General features: G+C 39.1%; 1 protein-coding gene across 4 annotated transcripts in view; it reads left to right on the forward strand.

The window, feature by feature from the left end:
* The window catches only part of INTS8 (integrator complex subunit 8), a 57,187-nt gene that overhangs the window by 22,330 nt on the left and 13,808 nt on the right, over positions 1 to 21,049 (forward strand). For 3 of the 4 annotated variants that reach the window (XR_008509196.2, XM_009243963.4, XM_063726732.1), the window contains exons 11-18: positions 3,921 to 3,991; positions 4,386 to 4,561; positions 6,039 to 6,172; positions 8,286 to 8,396; positions 11,260 to 11,461; positions 14,007 to 14,128; positions 20,008 to 20,192; positions 20,655 to 20,688. Coding sequence is in view for 3 of the 4 variants with exons in the window: in XM_009243963.4 (XP_009242238.2) it covers positions 3,921 to 3,991; positions 4,386 to 4,561; positions 6,039 to 6,172; positions 8,286 to 8,396; positions 11,260 to 11,461; positions 14,007 to 14,128; positions 20,008 to 20,192; positions 20,655 to 20,688 (1,035 nt within the window). In the remaining variant the exon portion in view is untranslated. The remainder of the gene's footprint in view (positions 1 to 3,920; positions 3,992 to 4,385; positions 4,562 to 6,038; positions 6,173 to 8,285; positions 8,397 to 11,259; positions 11,462 to 14,006; positions 14,129 to 20,007; positions 20,193 to 20,654; positions 20,689 to 21,049) is intronic. The other variant, XM_063726731.1, reaches the window with a different exon arrangement.

Genomic DNA, 21,049 nt, shown 5'->3' on the forward strand with positions numbered 1-21,049 from the left:
GTTCAAGCGACTCTTCTTTGTCAGCCTCCCGAGTAGCTGGGACTACAGGCACGCGCCACCATGCCTGGCATATTTTTGTATTTTTAGTAGAGACGGGGTTTTACCATATTGGCCAGGCTGGTCTCAAACTCCTGACCTCATGATCTGCCCGCCTCGGCCTCCCAAAGTGCTGGGATTACAGGTGTGAGCTACCACGCCCGGCAGTCCTTTGCATTTTTATGTGTAAACATTAGACTCAGATTGTCAAGTTCCACAAATCTGTTGGATTTTTGTTTGGAATTACATTAAATTTAGAAGCCAGTTTAGAAAGAAATTATGTCTCTTTTCTTTATTAGAAAAAAATTTATGGGCAGCCTCCTAAGCCAAAGTATGCTTAGGGAGACCCCTAAGAATTTACATGTTTACATTATTGGGTGTCCTAATCCATGAACGGGTATGATGGCTCTTGATTTCTTTAGGCAGTCTTTAGTGTCCTTTAGAACTTCCTAATTTTTCCATAGAAGTCTTAAATTTTTATATAGTTCTTAAAATGTAGACTTGAAAATAGTTTATGCATTGATACAGAGGTATAATTTAACTTTCTAATAATTTTGTATCCAACAACTTTGGATACAAAACTTTGCTTAGCTTTTAAAAATTCTATTCATATTTTTTCCCATTTTTCTATGTATGCAGTCATCTGTGAAGAATGCATTTTGTTTATTCCTTTTCTGATCTTTTAATTTTGATTTACTTTTACTTTTTTTTTTTTGAGATGGAGTTTCTTTCTCGTTGCCCAGGCTGGAGTGCAATGGCGTGATCTCTGCTTAGCGCAACCTCTGCATCCCAGGTTCAAGTAATTCTCCTGCCTCAGCCTCCTGAGTAGCTGGGACTACAGGCATGTGCCACCACGCCCGGCTAATTTTGTATTTTTAGTAGAGATGGGGTTTCTCCATGTTGGTCAGGCAGGTCTCAAACTCCTGACCCCAGGTGATCCACCCGCCTCGGCCTCCCAAATTACTGGGATTGCAGGTGTGAGCCACCGTGCCCGGCCTCTTTTTACTTATTCTTAATGTGCTGGCTATTACCTCCAGTACAGTGTTCAGTAGAAGTGGGAATAGAGAACTGCCTCGTCTCACTCCCAGTCTCAGAAAGCAAGCTTGCACTGTTTCACCATTTAGAATTATGTTTATTGTAGGTTTTTGTTGCTATTCCTTATCTGATTAAGGAAGTTCCCTTCTCTCCTTAGTTCACTGAAGGTCCTGTTTTTAAAATAATGAATTATTTTTAGATTGTATTAAATGCTTCTGTGTCTGTTGAAATGATCACATAATTTCTCTCCTTACCTGTTCATGTGATAAAGTATAATTGATTTTCAAGTGTTAAACCACCTTTGCATGTCTGGAATAGACCCAACTAGGTCATGATATTTTTTTAATAGAAATTGCTGAACTTGGTTTGCCAATATATGAAGATTTTTTTTTTCTACATTCATGTATGAGATTGATGCACATATTTTTATTTTTTTTTTTTTTGAGACGAAGTCTTACTGTGTCAGCCAAACTGGAGTGCAGTGGCACAATCTTGGCTCACCGCAACTTCTCTCTCTGGGTTCAAGTGATTCTCCTGCCTCAGCCTCCACAGTAGCTGAGATTACAGGCACCCGCCACCATGCCCAGCTAATTTTTTTGTATTTTTAATAGAGACGGGGTTTTACCATGTTGGCTGGGCTGGTTTCAAACTCCTGACCTCAAGTGATCCTCCCACTTCTGCCTCCCAAAGTGCCTGGATTACAGGTGTGAGCCATGACACCCGGCCGATGCACGCATTTTTTTTTTTTCTTGTCCTGCCTTTGATTTTCGTGTCAAGGTCATGCTTGCCTTATAAATAAGTTGAGGCATCTGTCTTTTTTATTGTCTGGAAAAGTTTATGTAAAAATGAAGTCATTGCTTCTTTTAGTGTTGGGTAGAATTTACCAGTAAAGTCTGGGCCTGGGTAATTTTTTTGTGGGAAGGTTTTTGATCAGTGATCATAGAACTATATTCTCGTTTTTCTACAGTTCGTTATAAGAAGTTATTTTCTAAGGATTTGTCCATTTCATCTTAAGTTTATTAGTATTAAAATTTATTATTTTAATATTAAAGCATCTACAGAGATGCCCACTAGTTTGAGTTTTTCTTTTTTTAAATTGAAGTGCATGAAATTCACATAACATGATCTGTTAGGTTTGCTTATCAGAAGTTACATGTTCCCTACATTGTTCCATGACACATGTACAAAGCTTCTCACTATGTGAATAAATAATCTGTTGTAAAAGGAGACTCAGATATTTATTACTCACCATAAGATATTTACATATGGCAGCAAAGAAACAAAGTTATTAGAATGTAAGTGTATAATACATACTCCAAGATGCTCAGATGTTATTTACTGATAGGTTAATTTGTTAATCAGAAAATGGTATTTGAACATAGTACTTTTAAAACACTGCTTTTTTTTTTTTTTTTTTTTGAGATGGAGTCTCTCTCTGTTGCCCAGGCTGGAGGGCAGTGGCCTGATCTCCACTCACTGCAACCTCTGCCTCCTGGGTTGAAGTGATTCTCCTGCCTCAGCCTCCCCAAGTAGCTGGGACTACAGGCCCGCACCACCATGCCCACGTAATTTTTTTTGTATTTTTAGTAGAGACGAGGTTTCACCATGTTGGCCAGGCTGATCTCGAACTCTTGACCTCAGGTGATCCACCTGTCTCAGTCTTCCAAAGTGCTGGGATTAGAGGCAGGAGCCACTGCACCCAGCCTGTTTTTTTAATAACAGTTTCATCAACATATAATTCACATACCATACAGTTCATGCATTTAAAGTGTATAAGTCAGTGCGTTTTAGTGTATTCCTAGAGTTGTGCAACTATCACTTCACTTCCTTTTTTCACCCCAAAAAGATAATCTCTTATTCATTACCTGTCACTCTTCATTTTCCCTCAATCTCGCACCACCTGAGGCAACTACTAATCTACTTTCTCTATAGATTTATCTGTTCTGGATATTTTATGTAAATGGAACTATGAAATAGGTGATCTTTTGTAACTGGCTTCTTAGCACGTTTTCAATATTGTAGCAAGTATCAGTACTTCACTTTTTATGGCTGAATAATACTTAATGGATATATACTGTATTTTGTGTGTTTATTCATCAGTTGGTAGACTGCAGGTTACTTCCACTTTTCGGCTACTGTGATTAATACTACTATGAACATTCTATTTTTTGCATGTGTCAATGTAAAAAATATTTAGCAATTTCTTGAGATTATGGACTTTTACACTAGTTATATTTTATTTTGGCTTCTTATAAATAATATATGAGGAGGAACCCTAATCTAATGAATAAATTCAACATAATATGAAAATATTATTTGTAGATAACTAATATGACCATAACTAGTTTCTATTCTTTGTTTGCATTGTTTACTTTTTAAACCTTGGTTACCTTTTTAACTATTCATGAATAGCTCATGAATATAGAACCATTAGTTCTATATTCGTGACAAATCAGTTATTCTTTTCAATTATTTTCTTTTTGGTTTTAAAATTTTTTTATTTTTTTAACTCTTTTCTGACAGGAGCTATTGATTTCTATGGTTTATCACTTAATATAATTTGGCAACATACTTGATAAATTCTGTGAGAACTGTATAGCATGGTAACTAAGTTATTCTTTGCTACATGTATACACCTGCACTTATTAAAATGGTCACATTCCATTCCCTCTTTGTGATGGATTGTTATTCCTTGGTCTGGTCTCTTCTGTTAAGTTACTTAACTAAATCTGTGATTGGTACATTGTTGAAAAAGGAAAATTCAGTTGTTTTTAAATCCAACCTTTTCAAATTATAATTTACATTTTTATAAGTACCCATATTCAAATGAAAATTACTCAAATTCCTAGGTATGTTCAAGATCAGTAAATTTAGAAAAAGCTTCAGAGTCTTTGAAAGGAAACATGGCTGCTTTTCTAAAGTAAGTACCTTTCTTTTCTTTTTTCTTTCCTTTTTTTTTTTTTTTTTAACTTTGAACTTAGTCCTGTGAACAAAATATCTGTATTATCTTTTATTTTTGTCTTGGGTATCTTTTAACCAGGCAGTAACTGGTGTTTGAGAACCCATTAAGTTCAAATTTGTATAGCCACGTGAGACGTTAGGATTATATAGTTACCTTTTTTTAATATTGTGGCATTGACATCACAATTTTAAATAAGGACCAAAGGGAAATTTTAAAATCTATTTTAAAATATCATTATACAGTTTATGTAATGGTGACTTTTTAAATGGCTTATTAAAATTGGTTGATATGATTGTTTTTCTCAAACTAAATTATACACTTTCTTGTTTTACAATATTTCTTACTGATCTAGGAATGTGTGTCTGGGGTTGGAAGATCTGCAGTATGTTTTCATGATTTCTTCACATGAGCTTTTCATTACATTGTTGAAAGATGAAGAACGAAAGCTACTTGTTGATCAGATGAGGAAGAGATCCCCTAGAGTAAATCTGTGCATTAAACCTGTAACTTCATTTTATGATATCCCAGGTTAGCTCTCTAGTCTGCCAGCCAAAATGTTGGCATGTTTTGCCCCTCTATTCAAATTAACCTTGAAATATATTTGAGGATTCTCTCTTACTTGTTTTAATTAACACTTATGTTGGTAATTAATAGAAATTCACCTGTCTTCTGTATCAGATTTCTGTATAAGCAGTTATGCTCTAGAGCTCTGCCAAGCCAATGATTAGTGCAGATTCAGGCCTAGATACATGAAAGATTTTAGCTGGGGAAGGCCGGGCGCGGTGGCTCACGCCTGTAATCCCAGCACTTTGGGAGGCCGAGACGGGCGGATCTCGAGGTCAGCAGATAGAGACCGTCCTGGCTAACACGGTGAAACTCCGCCTCTACTAAAAATACAAAAAATTAGCCAGGCATGGTGGTGGGTGCCTGTAGTCTCAGCTACTCCGGAGGCTGAGGCAGGAGAATGGCGTGAACCGGGGAGGCGGAGCTTGCAGTGAGCCAAGATCACGCCACTGCACTCCAGCCTGGGTGACACAGCGAGACTCCGACTCAAAAAAAAAAAAAAAAAAGATTTTCGCTGGAGAAATAGACCAAGGTAACACTGCTGCCAATTTGTTCATGGAGGTAAAAACAGAAAGGGGGAGAGGAGTAGTGAGAGATGCTGGGACCAAAAAGAGGACAGATTTTCATGCGTGTCAGTCTATATCACTGTGCTAGTATCTGCTGACTGAACAGCTTTGGCAGTATTGCCATTTTTGCCTTGTTTGATTTTTTTTTCCATTTTTGCCCTTACAAATATAAGTAGAAAATACAATGCTGTTTTTAAATAAGAAACATAAACTTCAACGTTTAATATAGATGAGAGAGAATTCAATTGGTTTAACAAAAGCAAACTTTTAGCTTCTTTGACCTTCACTAGATTTAAACTGGTTGAATGTGCAGTTGTAAAGGAAAAGGGTAAGGTTAACACAGAAATGCTGGAAATGCATTATTGAAGACTGTATCTGATATCTGAGCTGTAATTAGGGATTTTGGTAATCATTTTTGGTTCTCTGGGAAGAGCATGCCCCCTTCTCTCATAAAACACGTGCTTAATGTTTATTACTCAAAATTAACATTTTATATATGCTTCTGTTAACACATTATATTCAAAAGTAGTGTATAAGTTAAGTAGTATATAAGTCTGTGTGTAAGTTAATTATTTTCATATATTCCACATAGTTCTTTGCATGAAATAAATATTGATTTTTATCTCGTTTATATTTTCATTATCTTTATTTTTAAAATGCATTCATTTATTAAATGTAGATATAGTAAAATTTTGTTAGGTTTTCTGTGTGAGGATGAAGTTAATGTGTAATTTATACAATGTTGAATGAATCAGTTCTCAAGATGATAGCAGCTTTTAATTTATAGATATAATACAAAATACATAATTTTAAGTAAATTGTCATTCTCGTGTATATCTTTGAATTAAATCATTGAAATGTAAATCTTTTTTTAGCTTCAGCAAGTGTCAACATTGGTCAGTTAGAGCATCAACTTATATTGTCAGTGGATCCTTGGAGGATTAGACAAATTTTAATTGAATTACATGGTATGACTTCAGAGCGCCAATTCTGGACAGTGTCTAATAAGGTAAACCCTATGTCAAGAACAGATAAGAAAATTGCCCTTGTTTTCTGAGGTAATTTAATAGAAAAGCTGTTCCCTGACCTTTTTGATAATAAGGACTTCTTAACAGTTTTAAGACCTTCATATGATCATAATTGCATTTTTAACATCCATTGACAGAGAAAATAGGAAATGTCAGAAACAAAAAGATACCATTAAATGAGTAACATCTAAAAATGAGTTTTTCCATTTGTTGACAAAATATATGCATTTTATTTCATTTATTTATTTTTTGAGACAGAATCTCACTCTGTCACTCAGGCTGGAGTGCAGTGGTGCAATCTTGGTTCACTGCAACCTCTGCCTCCCAGATTCAGGTGATTCTCCTGCCTCAGCCTCCCTGGTAGCTGGGATTACAGGTACCTGTCACCATGCCCGGCTAATTTTTGTATTTTTAGTAGAGATGGGGTTTCACCATGTTGGCCAGGATGGTCTCGAACTCCTGACCACAAGTGATCTACCCGCCTCTGCCTCCCCAAGTGTTGGGATTACAGGTGTGAGCCACCACGTCTGGCTGCATTTTAAATGTAGTTGTAAATATATGTAAATGGTATATTATTTATGCATTCTGTAGCATAATACTTCATTATGGAACATTTTTGGCTTTAAATGTTCCTTTAAAAACTCCAGCTAATACATTTACCTGTTTCTGAGTCTATCTATTAGAAAGGTTTCCTGCATAGAAAGTGCAAATGAAAATAGCTTTTAAAACACCATTTCAGTGGAATGTAGCTTAGAGATCCAAGGGAAGTAATCAACAGATACAGGAGAAATTAAAGCAATATGGTAATGCTCCTAACTACCTACATACTTACTCCTCCCCTGTTGAAGATGTAGTAAAAAGGCAGCCAGAAATGTATGGTGTGTTTTTTTTTTTTTGCGACGGAGTTTCACTATTGTTGCCCAGGCTGGAGTGCAATGGTGCGATCTTGGCTCACTGCAACCTCCGCCTCCCGGGTTCAAGCGATTCTCCTGCCTCAGCCTCCCGAGTAGCTGGGATTACAGGCATGCCCCACCATGCCTGACGAATTTTGTATTTTTAATAGAGACGGGTTTCTCCATGTTGTTCTCCATGTTGGTCAGGCTGGTCTCGAACTCCTGACCTCCTGACCTCAGGTGATCTGCCTGCCTCAGCCTCCCAAAGTGCTGGGATTATAGGCATGAGCCACTGCACCCGACCTGTATTTTTAAAAATTGGGTTTAAACATACTAGTAGAGAGAAAAGAAAAAATTGCTCTAAAAATTAGTTGGGCTTTTTTTTTTTTAGCATTGATGCTATTTATTAGTGTGAATTTTTAAGATGAAGGCCAGGTGCAGTGGCTCATGCCTGTAATCCCGCACTTTGGGGAGCTGAGGTGGGTGGATCACTTGAGGCCAGGAGTTCAAGACCAGCCTAGCTAACATAGTGAAACCCTGTCTCTACTAAAAATACAAAAATTAGCCGGGCATGGTGGCATGCACCTGTATTTCCAGCTACTCGGGAGGCTGAGGCAGGAGAATCACTTGAATGTGGGAGGCAGAGATTGCAGTGAGCAGAGATCACGCCACTGCACTCCAGCCTGGGCGATGGAGCGAGACTCTATCTCAAAAATCAAGAACAAACCAAAAATTTTTAAGATGAACAAGTATAGCATAATAGTTATGATAGGGGATTCTGGGACTAACCGCCTGCTTGAACTTGAATGCCAGCTTCATACTTAAATAGCCGTATAATCTTGAACAAGTTATTTAACTTTGTGTTGCAGTTTTCTCATTTGCAAAATGACAGTAGTAGCATAATAGTACTTACCCTGATATTGTTGTGAGGATTACCTGAATTAATATATATAAAACTCCTAGTCTTTGTGTGCCTTTTTTTCCTAATAGTAATCCCGGTCCATTATTTATTACTTGTTGATTGTAGCAAATGTGTTCATTTTCGTTAGTGTTATATTATGGCTGTCATTTTCCTTTCTCTTTAAGAGACGACCTGTGAATTATTTTTTTAAATGCGATTGAAGATTATTGAAAGATTCTTATCTGGATTTGGCTTCCTCTATGTGTGCATATATATATATGTATTTTTTGTTTCTTTTAGTGGGAAGTACCTTCTGTCTATAGTGGTGTTATCTTGGGAATTAAAGACAATTTAACAAGAGATTTGGTTTATATTCTTATGGCCAAAGGTTTGCACTGCAGTACTGTTAAGGTGAGTAAAAGTGTGTATCAAACACTTGTTAAGAATATGCTTTATGGTCAGGTGCCGTGGCTCACACCTGTAATCCCAGCACTTTGGGGGTCTGAGGTGGGCAGATCAACTGAGGTCAAGACCAGCCAGGCCAACATGGTGAAACCTTCTCTCTACTAAAAATACAAAAATTAGCTGGGTGGCTGTAATCTCAGCTACTCTGGAGTCTGAGGCAGGAGAATCTCATGGGAGGTGGAGGTTGGAGTGAGCTGAAATTGCATCATTGCACTCCAGCCTGGGTGACAGAGTGATAGTCCATCTCGAAAAAAAAAAAAAAAAAAGAATATGCTTTACTAATTTTAGCAGGAAGTCAGGGACCAGAACTTACCTTTTCCTAATCTTTAAAGTCACAGTCATAGGCCTAAAAGGATATTTGAAAAGGCATTTTGGTTTGTTCTTTTTGCTTTACCGTTGTTATTATACTAAAATGGTCTTGATCAAATGAATACTGCTCTGTGCCTTTTTAAAAGTTTAGAGAACATGCAAAGATATTGTTTGTATTCTTTAGGATTCAGCTAGTAAAGATTGTGTACCAAGATTAAAAAACAAACTTTTAAAAAATATACTACTTTTGTAGTGTATTTTACATGAGTTTGCAGTCTGGGATGTTGAGACATAAGTGGAATGTTAAATCACATAAGATAGTGCAGTTGCATGACTGATCATACTCTGAGTTCTTTAGGAAGGTTAAAGGCAGCATTTGGAAGGCAGAAATGAACTAAAATTGAGGCTTAAATAAGTTAACTACATCCCCACACCAGCATCTGTGACATTTGGGAACTTTTTGTTTGAGACAGGGTGTTGCTGTGTCACCCATACCGGGGTGCAGTGGCGTGATCATGGCTCACTGCAGCCTCGACTTCCTGGGCTCAAGCAGTTCTCCCATCTCAGCCCCCTAAGTAGCTGGAACCACAGGCATGTGCCACCATGCCTAGCTTATTTGAAAGAATTTTTTTTTTTTTTTTTTTGCAGAGACAGCATCTCCTTATATTGCCCAGGCTGATCTTAACTCCTGGGCTCAAACAATCCTTCCACATCAGCCTCCCAAAGTGCTGGCATTACAGGCATGAGCCACTGCATGTGGCTGGAACTTGCTGGAAATAAAAATTCTGGGGCTCTGTCCTAGACCTAATGGATCAGAAATTCTGGGTTGGGGCCCAACATCTTTTTAAGTAAGCCCTCAAAGTAATTCTGTTGCATTCTAAAGTTGGAGAACTGCTGCTCTAGACCATCATTGTCCAGTGGAAACATAGTGTAGGCCACATATGTAATCTGTAATTTCATAAAAAAGTGTAGTTGATTGAAATGATTTATTTAACTCAATATGTCTAATTTCAATGTGTAATCGATATAAAAAGTTGGGATGTTTTGCATTCTTTTGAAAATGTATGTGCTAAGTCTTCAAAATCTGGTAGATATTTTATAGAATCTCTCAATTTGGACTAGTCACATTTCACATGCTCAGTAGCCACATCTTATCTAGTGGCTGCCATATTAGACAATGCATCTTGAGAAAATTGTAAGCCATTGAAAAGTTTTAATAGGAGGAATGTAGTTAGTAGCCTTATCTCCTTCTACACCTAACATAACATTTACTGGGCACAGAGACTGTTCTGAAATTTCATATACATTTATTGTTTCATTTATTCACAAAAAGTTTGTGGAAGGTATTATCTCATCTTTAAAGGTATTAAATTGTCCAAGGGCACACAGCTAGTAAGTGTCACAAGTGTTACAAGGGATAGAGAGAAGAGAACATATTAGAGAAATATTTAGGAGGTAAAATCTGGAAGCAGTTGGCAACTGACTTAATGTGGAAGGCAAGAGAGGGAGAAAGAATTGAACACGATGCTCAGACTTCTGGTTTGAGAGTCAGAGAACAAGTGGCAATACCAGCAAATGAATGTGCAGAAACACATTTTTGCAGGGCAGATTATGAGTTTATTTTTACAATTTTAATTTGAAGCTACAGTTGGAAACAGCCTAAAGCTTGGAGAATGGTCTGGACTGGAGTTACAGATTTGGGAATTACCAAAATCACCCAGAGAGAACATAAAGAGCGTGAGACCCTAGGGAATGCAATACTAGGTCCAAGAAATAGTGGTGTGATGGGTGTGAGGACCAGACAAATGTAGAAGGTGTAATAGCTAGGGGAAAAGAAAATGTCAAGAAAAGGGCAATACATAGCACTGAGTTGCAGCCCCTAATTCCTGTAAGATAACAGTGTTCAGTAGATTGGACAATTAAAAGATCTTTGGCTTGTGAGAGCTATTTCTTTGTAATGATGGGGGTAGAAGCCAGATTATGGGGGTAAATGAAATATGTGGGGCAATAGAATATAGTCTTTAGAAACATAAGCGATGCATAGGAAAGGACTTGGATCATAGCTGATTTATTTCATTTTATTTGTTAGCCAATTTTATTGTCTAGTATGGTGGTGTGCAAAGATTTTGGAATGTGTAACCCTTGAATGGTCTAAGGTCTAATTCTGAATATGTTGGATGGAGGAGGGTGCTTGTAATAGAATTTTACACCTGTGTAATACAGAAGTTTTCGGTTATTTTATAACTTTTATAAAAGTTGCATAATAATATATAGGTATTTTATATTGTTTATTGGATTTTTTAAAATTACAAAGGTATTAAATATTTTTTGGAATAAATCAACAATACAGAGATGAAAAGACTATCTAGCCTCACTCCCTGAGAAAAGCAACGTTAACCATTTGAACTAATCCTTCTCCTCTTTGCTCTGTCAACATAAAGGCACACATTTTTTGGCGCCAAAGGAAAGGTGACCCAGGCTATTCTTTTTCTTTTCACAGGACTTTTCCCATGCTAAACAGCTCTTTGCTGCTTGTTTGGAGTTGGTAACAGAGTTCTCACCGAAGCTTCGTCAGGTCATGCTGAATGAGATGTTGCTTTTGGATATTCATACACATGAAGCTGGGACAGGGCAGGCAGGAGAGAGACCGCCATCCGACCTTATAAGTAGGGTACGAGGCTATCTGGAAATGAGGCTTCCTGGTAAGACTGGTTCACAAAGACAAATTTCAGAAACTCAGTACTGAGATAATTGTGAGAAAATTTAAAAGCAGATTTATTTGAGTTTGTAATCATCTTTTTTTTTTGAGATGGAGTGTGGCTCTGTCACCCAGGCTGGAGTGTAATGGCGCGATCTCGGCCCACTGCAGTCTCTGCCTCCCGGGTTAAAGTGACTCTCCTGCCTCAGCCTCCTCAGTTGCTGGGATTACAGGAACCCACCGTCATGCCCGGCTAATTTTTGTATTTTTGTAGAGTTGGGGTTTCACTATGTTGGCCAGGCTGGTTTTGAACTCCTGACCTCAGGTGATCCACCCTCCTCGCCCTCCCAAAGTGCTGGGATTAGAGGCATGAGCCACCATGCCTGGCTGAGTTCTTATCATCTTTGAAAAAAGTTATTTCACTCCTAAAACAGAATTTGGGTTTGGTGTTCACTTGAGAACATTGGGAAAAATGAAGGAAACTGTTCGTTTCTGGGATTTCTGTAACAAGGTACCACAAACTGGGTGACTTAAAACAATAGAAATATATTATCTCCCAGTTCTGGAGGCCGGATGTCTGAAGTCAGGATGTCTGCAGGGCTGTGCTGCCCCCAAAGGCTCCAAGACTCTTTCCTTGCGTCTTCCTAGCTTCTGGTGACCCAGCAATCTTTGGCTTGTGGCTGCATTGCTCCAGTCTCTGCTGCTATCTTCACATGGCCTTCCCCCGTGTATGTCTGTGTTCTCTTCTTCCAAGGACGCCAGTCATTGGATCTAAGTTCTGCCCTAATCCAGCTGACTTCATCATAGCTAATTACATCTACAAAGACTGTTTCCAAATAAGGTCACGTTCTCAGGTTCCAGATACACATGGATTTTAGGGGATACTTCTACACACTAGAGAAACTATATTGCAATTTTCAGGTGTTTGAAAGAATCAAAATGTCCTTGAGTGTACAGATTGAAGTTTTATTTCCTTGTTACAGCCATAAAATGCCTTCACACTGATTGCCAGTGGGCTAGAAATTCACTTGTGGCTACTTTAGGAACAGATCTTGACTGTTTAATTCTAATTGTAAATGTCTTACTATGAAAAGGGGCTTACCATATAAATGATCATCTATGACACATATAAATCTTTCTTAGTTAAAGCAGTTTCTTATTTTTCTGCTTTAGAAGTATTTAGAGCAATTAAATCATACTGTACACATTTAGTAGTATAAACAGTGGAATTGCATTATAAAGGAAGGTGATAGTAATGTGTCAGAACAGAAGCAAGTGCTACCGTCTTGAGTCCTATGGGTTAATTTAATTTCTAATTAAAGTCTAATTTCCAGCAGGGGCATGCAGTTATAGATCATAACTTTTTAGTACCCTATAGAGAGAATGCCTTTGAGCTTTAACACATCATTGCTCTTAAATATTGTAATGTCTTCATGAGGATTGATCTAATAATATGCTGGCACTAAAGGATGCATGCTGCTGTATACATGTTTACTTTTTAAAAGTGAGAGGTAGGTTTTCCATACATGGTTTTCTAAAATGAGAAAGAATGTTTAAACCCTAATGTTTATTGAGTGCTAACTGCGTGTCAGGCATTGTTCTATGCTTCAGGTGCATAACTCATTTAGTCCTCATAGCAGCTCTGTGAAGTAGCTACTGTTTCCTTATCCCCATTTTGTAACTAAGAAACCGAGGTGCAGAGAGGTTGAGGAATTTGCCCACAGTCACACAGGAAGAGACAGAGTTCTGTCCAGCTTCAAAGCCTGTGCTTTTTTTTACTCCAGCCCAGCTTCAAAGCCTGTGCTCTTACTCTTTGAAATGGGTGAAAGTTCCTTTAAATCATTAGTCTCTTTGGGCTACGTTTTTGGCTTAACAGTTTGTAGTTCACATCACTTTTTTGGGGATAGGGAGGGTAAAGGACTGATAGCTCTGCATATAATTTTTGTAAACTCCTAACTTATTAAATGTTCAGCAACTTGTCCTATAGCTTGTGCTTATAAACAGTATTTAAAATAAGAAGGAGGCTGGGCATGGTGGCTCATGCCTATAATCCCAGCACTTTGGGAGGCCGAGGCAGGCAGATCACTGGAGTCCAGGAGTTCGGGACCAGCCTGGACAACATAGTGAGACCCCATCTCTACAAAAATGCAAAAATTGGCCAGGTGTGGTAGCATTAGCCAGGTGTGGTGGGACCTGTGGTCCCAGCTACTTGGGGAGGTTGAGGTGGAAGGATCGCTTGAGCCTGGGAGCTCAAGGCTGCAGTGAGCCATGATCACACCACTGCACTCTATCCTGGGTGACAGAGCGAGACCCTGTCTCTACAAAATTTTATTTTTGAGACAAGGTCTCACTCTTTTGCCCAGGCTGGTCTCGAACTCCTGGCCTCAAGTGATCCTCCTGCCTTGGCCTCCCAAAGTGTTGGGATTATAGGTGTGAGCCACCATACCCGTCCTGTTTTTTTATTCAATTGAAATCTGAGCAAGTATTTGCTTTGTTCTTATTTTAATGTTTTGATGGTAATTCCAACTGTTTTCTGCTTTGCTTTTTAGATATTCCTCTTCGTCAAGTTATAGCTGAGGAATGTGTTGCCTTTATGTTAAACTGGAGGGAAAATGAATACCTTACACTCCAAGTTCCTGCATTTTTGCTTCAGAGTAATCCATATGTAAAGGTAGTTAATGTTTAAATAAAAGGATTGTTAGGATGGTATTATTATACTTGTTTCTTTAACTTTATACTACTTTGGGAACTTGTCTAATTTCTGTGATACAAATGTTTGGACAAATGCTTGTTGATTTATAGTTAAAGGATAGTTTTTGATAATTCATGCACTTGACATTGTTCTAATATTTCTTTCTAATGCCCTATAATTCATGAGCATGTAGTCACAGATTATTTAGTTAACAGATAACACATTGGTGTAATCCTAAGTAATGAGAGATTTGCTTTCTTTGCTTTGGTTGCTCTAATCACACTCTAGAACTGATGGAGTCCGTCAGGGATGCACTTCTCCTTGTTTCCATTTGAACACTTTATTCTTCTTTAGAATTTTACCCTTCTAAGTTTGCTGTGTCTGAATCTCTAATAGGTTTGCTATTAGTAATTATTCCCCTAGTGAAAGAATTTATTCAGTAAATTGGCAGTAAGTTATTTTGTTGTCTTAATTATATCCTTTGCAACCTAAAATGCTTCTGAGTACAGAAAATATCAAAACTAATAAGAAACTGGAGGTTTTTTCTAAGATTATATCTTTCGTGTGTTAATATTATACACACTCTGAGTAAGTAGTGGGTTTTTCTCACTTTCTGGTCTTACAGTTAAAAAAAAAAAACAAAGTAGGCTGGGCGCGGTGGCTCACGCCTGTAATCCCAGCACTTTTGGGAGGCCAAGACATGTGGATCACAAGGTCAGGAGTTCCAGACCAGCCTGGCCAATATGGTGAAACCCTGTCTCTACTAAAAATACAAAAATTGGCCGGGTGTGATGGCAGGCCCCTGTAGTCCTAGCTACTCAGGAGGCTTAGGCAGGAGAATAGCTTGAACCCGGGAGGCAGAGTTTGCCGTGAGCTGAGATGGCGCCATTGCACTCCAGGCTGGGCAACAAGAGCGAAACTCCATCTCAAAAAAAAAAAAAGAAAACCCAAAAAACAAAGTAAAACATGTAGTGATTTAACATTATAAGTCCCTGTCTCCTTTTTGGGTATATTTGGTGCTTCAGATTTTCTCATTATTTTTAATTGTTGCTATTACCTTTTGTTATTCTTTGTTTGTCCTAACTTGTCTTTAGTAATACAAATCCTTTAAATCGGCTGGGTGCAGTGGCTCACGCCTGTAATCCCAGCACTTTGGGAGGCCGAGACGGGCAGATCACGAGGTCAGGAGATCGAGACCATCCTGGCTAACACGGTGAAACCCCGTCCTTACTAAAAATACAAAAAAAATTAGCCGGGCGTAGTGGCGGGCGCCTGTAGTCCCAGCTACTCGGGAGGCTGAGGCAGGAGAATGGCGTGAACCCGGGAGGCGGAGCTTGCAGTGAGCGGAGATAGCGCCACTTGCCCTCCAGCCTGGGCGACAGAGCGAGACTCTGTCTCAAAAAAAAAAAAAAAAAAATCCTTTAAATCTGTGTTTATCTGGGAACTCTTGTGAAACTGTGCCACTTTGTAACATTTGTGTTTGGTTACTTGTTTCTTCCTTCATATTTCATGTATGTCCTTTTAAAAACTGAGCTCATTTCATTTTAACCCTTTCAGGATTTATTGAGAGTCTATTGATTTCTTCAGTTTTTCCCCCCTTTTTGTTATCTTTTTTTTTTTTTTTTTTTTTTTTTGAGACGAAGTCTTGCTCTGTCGCCCAGGCTGGAGTTCAGTGGCGCGATCTCAGCTCACTGCAAGCTCCGCCTCCTGGGTTCACACCATTCTCCTGCCTCAGCCTCCCGAGTAGCTGGGACTACAGGCGCCCACCACCACACCCGGCTAATTTTTTGTATTTTTAGTGTAGACGGGGTTTCACCGTGTTAGCCAGGATGGTCTCAATCTCCTGACCTCGTGATCTGCCCGCCTCGGCCTCCCAAAGTGCTGGGATTACAGGCGTGAGCCATTGAGCCCAGCCCTTTTTTTTTTTTTGAGATGGAGTTTCGCTCTTGTTGCCCAGGCTGGCGTGCAGTGGCACAATCTCGGCTCACCGCAACCTCCGCCTCCCGGATTCAAGCAATTCTCCTGCCTCAGCCCCCCGAGTAGCTGGGATTACAGGCACGCACCACCACGCCTGGCTAATTTTGTATTTTTAGTAGAGATGAGGTTTCTCCATGTTAGTCAGGGGGTCTCAACTCCCGACCTCAGGTGATCCGCCCACCTCGGCCTCCCAAAGTGCTGGGATTACAGGCATGAGCCACCGCTCCCGGCCCTTTTTGTTATCTTTACACTTGCTCGTGAAAATTGCCATACTTGAATTATCCTTTTCTTTGAAATTTCAGACATTGAATCGTATCTATCTTCTTTTTTTTTGGAGACTGAGTCCCCCTCTTTCGCCCAGGCTGGAGTGCAGTGGCACAATCTCGGCTCATTGCAATCTCTCCCTCCCAGTTTCAACCCATTCTTGTGCCTCAGCCTCCCAAGTAGCTGGGATTACAGGCGTGCACCACCACACCCGGGTAGTTTTTTTTTTGTTTTGTATTTTTAATAGAGACGGGGTTTTGCCATGGCTAGTCTAGAACTCCTGACCTCAGGTGCTCCACCCGCCTAGGCCTCCCAAAGTGCTGGGATTACAGGCATAAGCCATCGCACCCGGCCTGAATCATTTCTGTCTCTTTAGTGAACTTTCTGGCATGTGAGTTCTTAATATATTGGGCACTTGTCTCATTATGCACACCAGTATTTTCTTAGCCTTTAAGAAAATCAGATGAGGGAACCATTGTGTTCCAAGGTTACTGTCATTTACACTTAGAATCATAGCTTTGTCACTGAGTGCAAAGACAGCATAGTAACTCTTCTCTTTACCTCTGGCAGTGAATTCTGTGGAGCTGTGCACCAGGAGAGATAGGCATGTGTTTGTGTAATGAATGCTTGAGGGTCTGCAATGTGTAAGGACACAGGAAATTGTTTTGTTGGTTGCCTAACTCTGGGAGAGGCTGTCTCACTGCTTCCTGCAGTTCCCCTGATCTGGTCCAAAAGGAGAAAGGATGTGTGGTGACTTTGCGAAAGAATTGTCACTTGGGTGTCTCCTCATATGTCATCTGGTGGTTAGGGTTTTGTGTGCCACCTTCCATACATAATCGGCTTCTCACTGCCTTGTTAATGTCAAGGAAAAAAGAATTAGAGAAAGAAGTTTAGAATGAAGGATTGTGTTTTGAAAAAAATACAATCTGAATCAGTTTCCACACTTCCAATCTGGTGTGGAATACACCACACACACACATGCACACACGTGTAGGAAAAAGTCTGAAAGGATATTAATAGCCATTATCTCTGGATAATGGGATATTAGGTGATTTTAATGTTTTCTCTTCTGTTACATAGGAACATATTTTCCTACTCTCATATTACGTAATCACAAATAGGAACAGAAAATTCTTAAGCATGTCACTAAAATATACCCTTTTGCAATAATATAAAACTGTCTAGTCTGCCCCTTGGATCAGAGTGGGTGGCAATGTCACATAATGGAAAGGGCACAGGTTATAGGCACTTGGATGATAAGAGCCTAGGTAGTGGGGGGGGGGGGGTTGGCAGCCACAGTGGTGCTAGTATAGGCTAAAACCTTACGTTGTTATGTGGCCTACCAGGCTTCTTAAGGTGTGCATGCTTCTCCTCCTCCAGGAGCAGCTCCCCTGCCCCTTGGCATTCCAGCCCTGTGCTGGCAGCACCAGCGTGCCCACGCCATATTTCCATTCTGCACCTGTGCACACGCTGTTTGTCACATTAGCCAGGATGTCCTTCCCAGCTTTGCGTGTTTGCGTGATTTCTCTGATGCTTTCCCATATTCTTTTCTCTGTAAATGAGTAAATCACTTCCTCTTCCTGCTTCCTTTGTACTGTTGTACTGATCCTGCTACTGTTGTACTGTTGACTTACTTCTTTTGTTGTGTTTATGCTGAATAATAAGTTATTTATCTACTTGTCTTCTCTATAAGACAATGAACTGCTTCAGGGCAGTTAATTTTTATGTTGTGCTTTCCATGATGCCCACCACATAGTAGGTGCTCAAGAATGTTTGTGGAATTCAATTGATTTGAGGCCTTAGACTTTGAAAATTTTTAAAATTAAATTTATGTAATAAATTCAGTGACCTAAAGCATATGATCCCTGACAACAGAAGATGAATTTGAGCTAAGAGCTACAGTAGCCCTGGCATTACACTGCAGTGAATAGCTGCATGTATTGTGATTCCATTTGTCAGAGAAGAGTATTTTAGGTAAGCTTGCAGGATGAAATATCCTGCTAGGCCATTGGTCCATGTCCATTCACCTAGTATAGGTAGGGTTTTTATGTTATTCTCACGAGCTTTGGAAAGCCACAGTACTCTTGTTAATTTTCCTAGGCATGATCGCAGAGTTGTGGTTATGGAGAAGAATGTCATCGCCCTTAGAAGATGTATGTAGAAGTATTTAGGGATGAAATATTGTGTCTAACTTAGTTTAATATGGTTTAACAAAACAATTTATGTAGATATATAAAGCAAACATGGCAGAATAGTCACAATGTGTCAGGTATTTATTGAACTATTTTTTTATTTTTCTGTTTGAAATTTTTCGTAACAAAAAAATGTAGAGAAAAACCACCAATTTTTGTCTTTGTCACAATCTTGCCATCTCCTTAAAAAAGCCGCCTTAAGCAGTAGGGACCCCTAGAAAATTGTCTAGGTCTATTTTAAGTAGAAACCAGGGGTTCCTGATGGATTTGAAATTATCCTTGCTACTGCACCCTCTACAAGAGCCATGGAGTATAAAAGTTAATATGAACAAGGATAAAGGGGCCCAGTTCTGAATTTGGCCAGATGCTGTGGCTCACGCCTGTAATCTCAGCACTTTGGGACGCCAAGGCAGATAGATCACTTGAGGCCAGGAGTTCGAGACCAGCCTGGCCAACATGGTGAAACCCCATCTCTACTAAAAATACAGAAATTAGCCGGGCATGGTGACACATGCCTGTAATTCCAGCTACTCAGGAGGCTGAGGCACAAGAATCATTTGAGCCTGGGAGGCGGAGGTTGCAGTGAGCCAAGATTACACCACTGCACTCCAGCCTGGGTGCAGAGCAAGACCCTGCCTCCAAAAAGAAAAGAAATTCTGAATTTATTGTAAGTCACTCTTTCTCTGTCTTTTGCTTTTAGCTTTTCCACTCTTTATTTCTGGGTCCTCCCTACATCTTAGGTCATTGAGGCTGCTTTTATTCATACCAGTCACTTTGTGTAACCTGTCCTGCCTTAATTCTACCTCCTCAGATGAGCAGTAGCTCCATTCCCAGTTGCTACCAATTTTCGAGAAAAATTGCTTTAAATCTGTATCCCTTAATTCTGCCAACTTCAGTTTCCTTATTCCTTTCCTTATTTTTTTCATTGAAACAATTTTTTTTTTTTAGTGATTAAAAGTTGTATGTGTGTGTATGTGCACGAGGGAGAGAGAGAAATCTGAGCGCTATTTTAATCTCACCCCCTGGGCTTTTACTACAGTTAATATCTTGGTGTATGCCTTCCATTACACTTTTTTTTTCCCTATGTAACGTGGGATCATACTATGTGTATTTAGCAACTCGGTTTTTTTTCCACTTAATAAATCACCTGTCTCTGCGTTGTCTCATTTTCGTTTTCACTAGACTATAATTGTTCAGAGACAAAGTTCATATGCTCGAACCAGAGGATCTTTCTCAGATTCAGATCTGTCAGTACACAATGAGCCCTAAATTCCTCAAAGGTTGTACAGAGTGCACAGCATAAAATAACTGTGCTTAGTATGTTTCGGCAGTCATTCCATCTTTCCTCCAGTGTGCCTTGATAATAGAACTAATGTGCACGACATTACAGATTATCTTTTGTGTATTTTGTTTTTCATGTTATAGCTTGGACAGCTTTTAGCAGCTACATGCAAAGAACTTCCAGGCCCTAAAGAAAGTAGACGGACTGCCAAAGACCTTTGGGAAGTTGTTGTTCAAATCTGTAGTGTGTCCAGTCAGCACAAACGAGGAAATGATGGCAGAGTTAGTTTAATAAAACAGAGGGAATCTACGTTAGGTATCATGTATCGGTATGTATTGGTATGTTTCTGTCAGTTGTGTTTGAGTTCTTAATATTTATCCTATTTATACTATTAACCTATTAAAGGTTGATTTCAAGAACATCAGCTTTTATTCTGTATATCATAAAGTTGGACAGTCTTACAAGTTCTGTAGTACTCATCTGTGATGAACCTGTCTGCCTTGGCCACCTTTGGAAAGATCTTTTGTTTATATGTCATTTTAAGAAACTATTAATCATTTAATCAGCTGGAATTCAAAATCAGTAGTATTTAAGGTTGGATAGTATTGAAGATTTCACATGTGATTAAAACAGGGAAGAAATGTTATTAGGTTAGTATAACAATAGAATATTACTTTCCTTTTCACACTTGCAGAATTGGAGCATTAAGAATAAACCTTCACCTATAATTTACTTTCTTTATTTTTTATTTCTAATATTAAATGTGTATTCAAAAATTTTTGTTTTGTAGGAGTGAACTGCTTTCTTTTATCAAAAAATTACGAGTAAGTTTATTAAAAATTGCTCTAATTACTATTGCTGGTTTTTGTAGAATATGACTTAAAATTATTGGGTACTTCAAATACTGACTAAATTATTATTTGTTTTTTAAGGGACAGGGTCTTGATCTGTCACCCAAGCTGGAGTGCTGAGGTGTGATTGTAACTCACTGCATCTTCTAATTGAGGTTAAGCAGTCCTCCTGCCTCAGCTTTCTGAGGAACTGGGACTACAGGCACATGTCACCATGCCCAGCTAATTTTTTGTAGAGATGAGGTCTCCTCTTGTTGCCCAGGCTAGTTTCTAACTCCTGGTCTCAAATTATCCTCCCTTCTTGGCCCCTCACAGTGCTGGGATTACAGGTGTT

The sequence above is a fragment of the Pongo abelii genome, chromosome 7 (genome assembly GCF_028885655.2).
Source record: "Pongo abelii isolate AG06213 chromosome 7, NHGRI_mPonAbe1-v2.0_pri, whole genome shotgun sequence".
In the NCBI taxonomy this organism is placed as follows: domain Eukaryota; kingdom Metazoa; phylum Chordata; class Mammalia; order Primates; family Hominidae; genus Pongo; species Pongo abelii.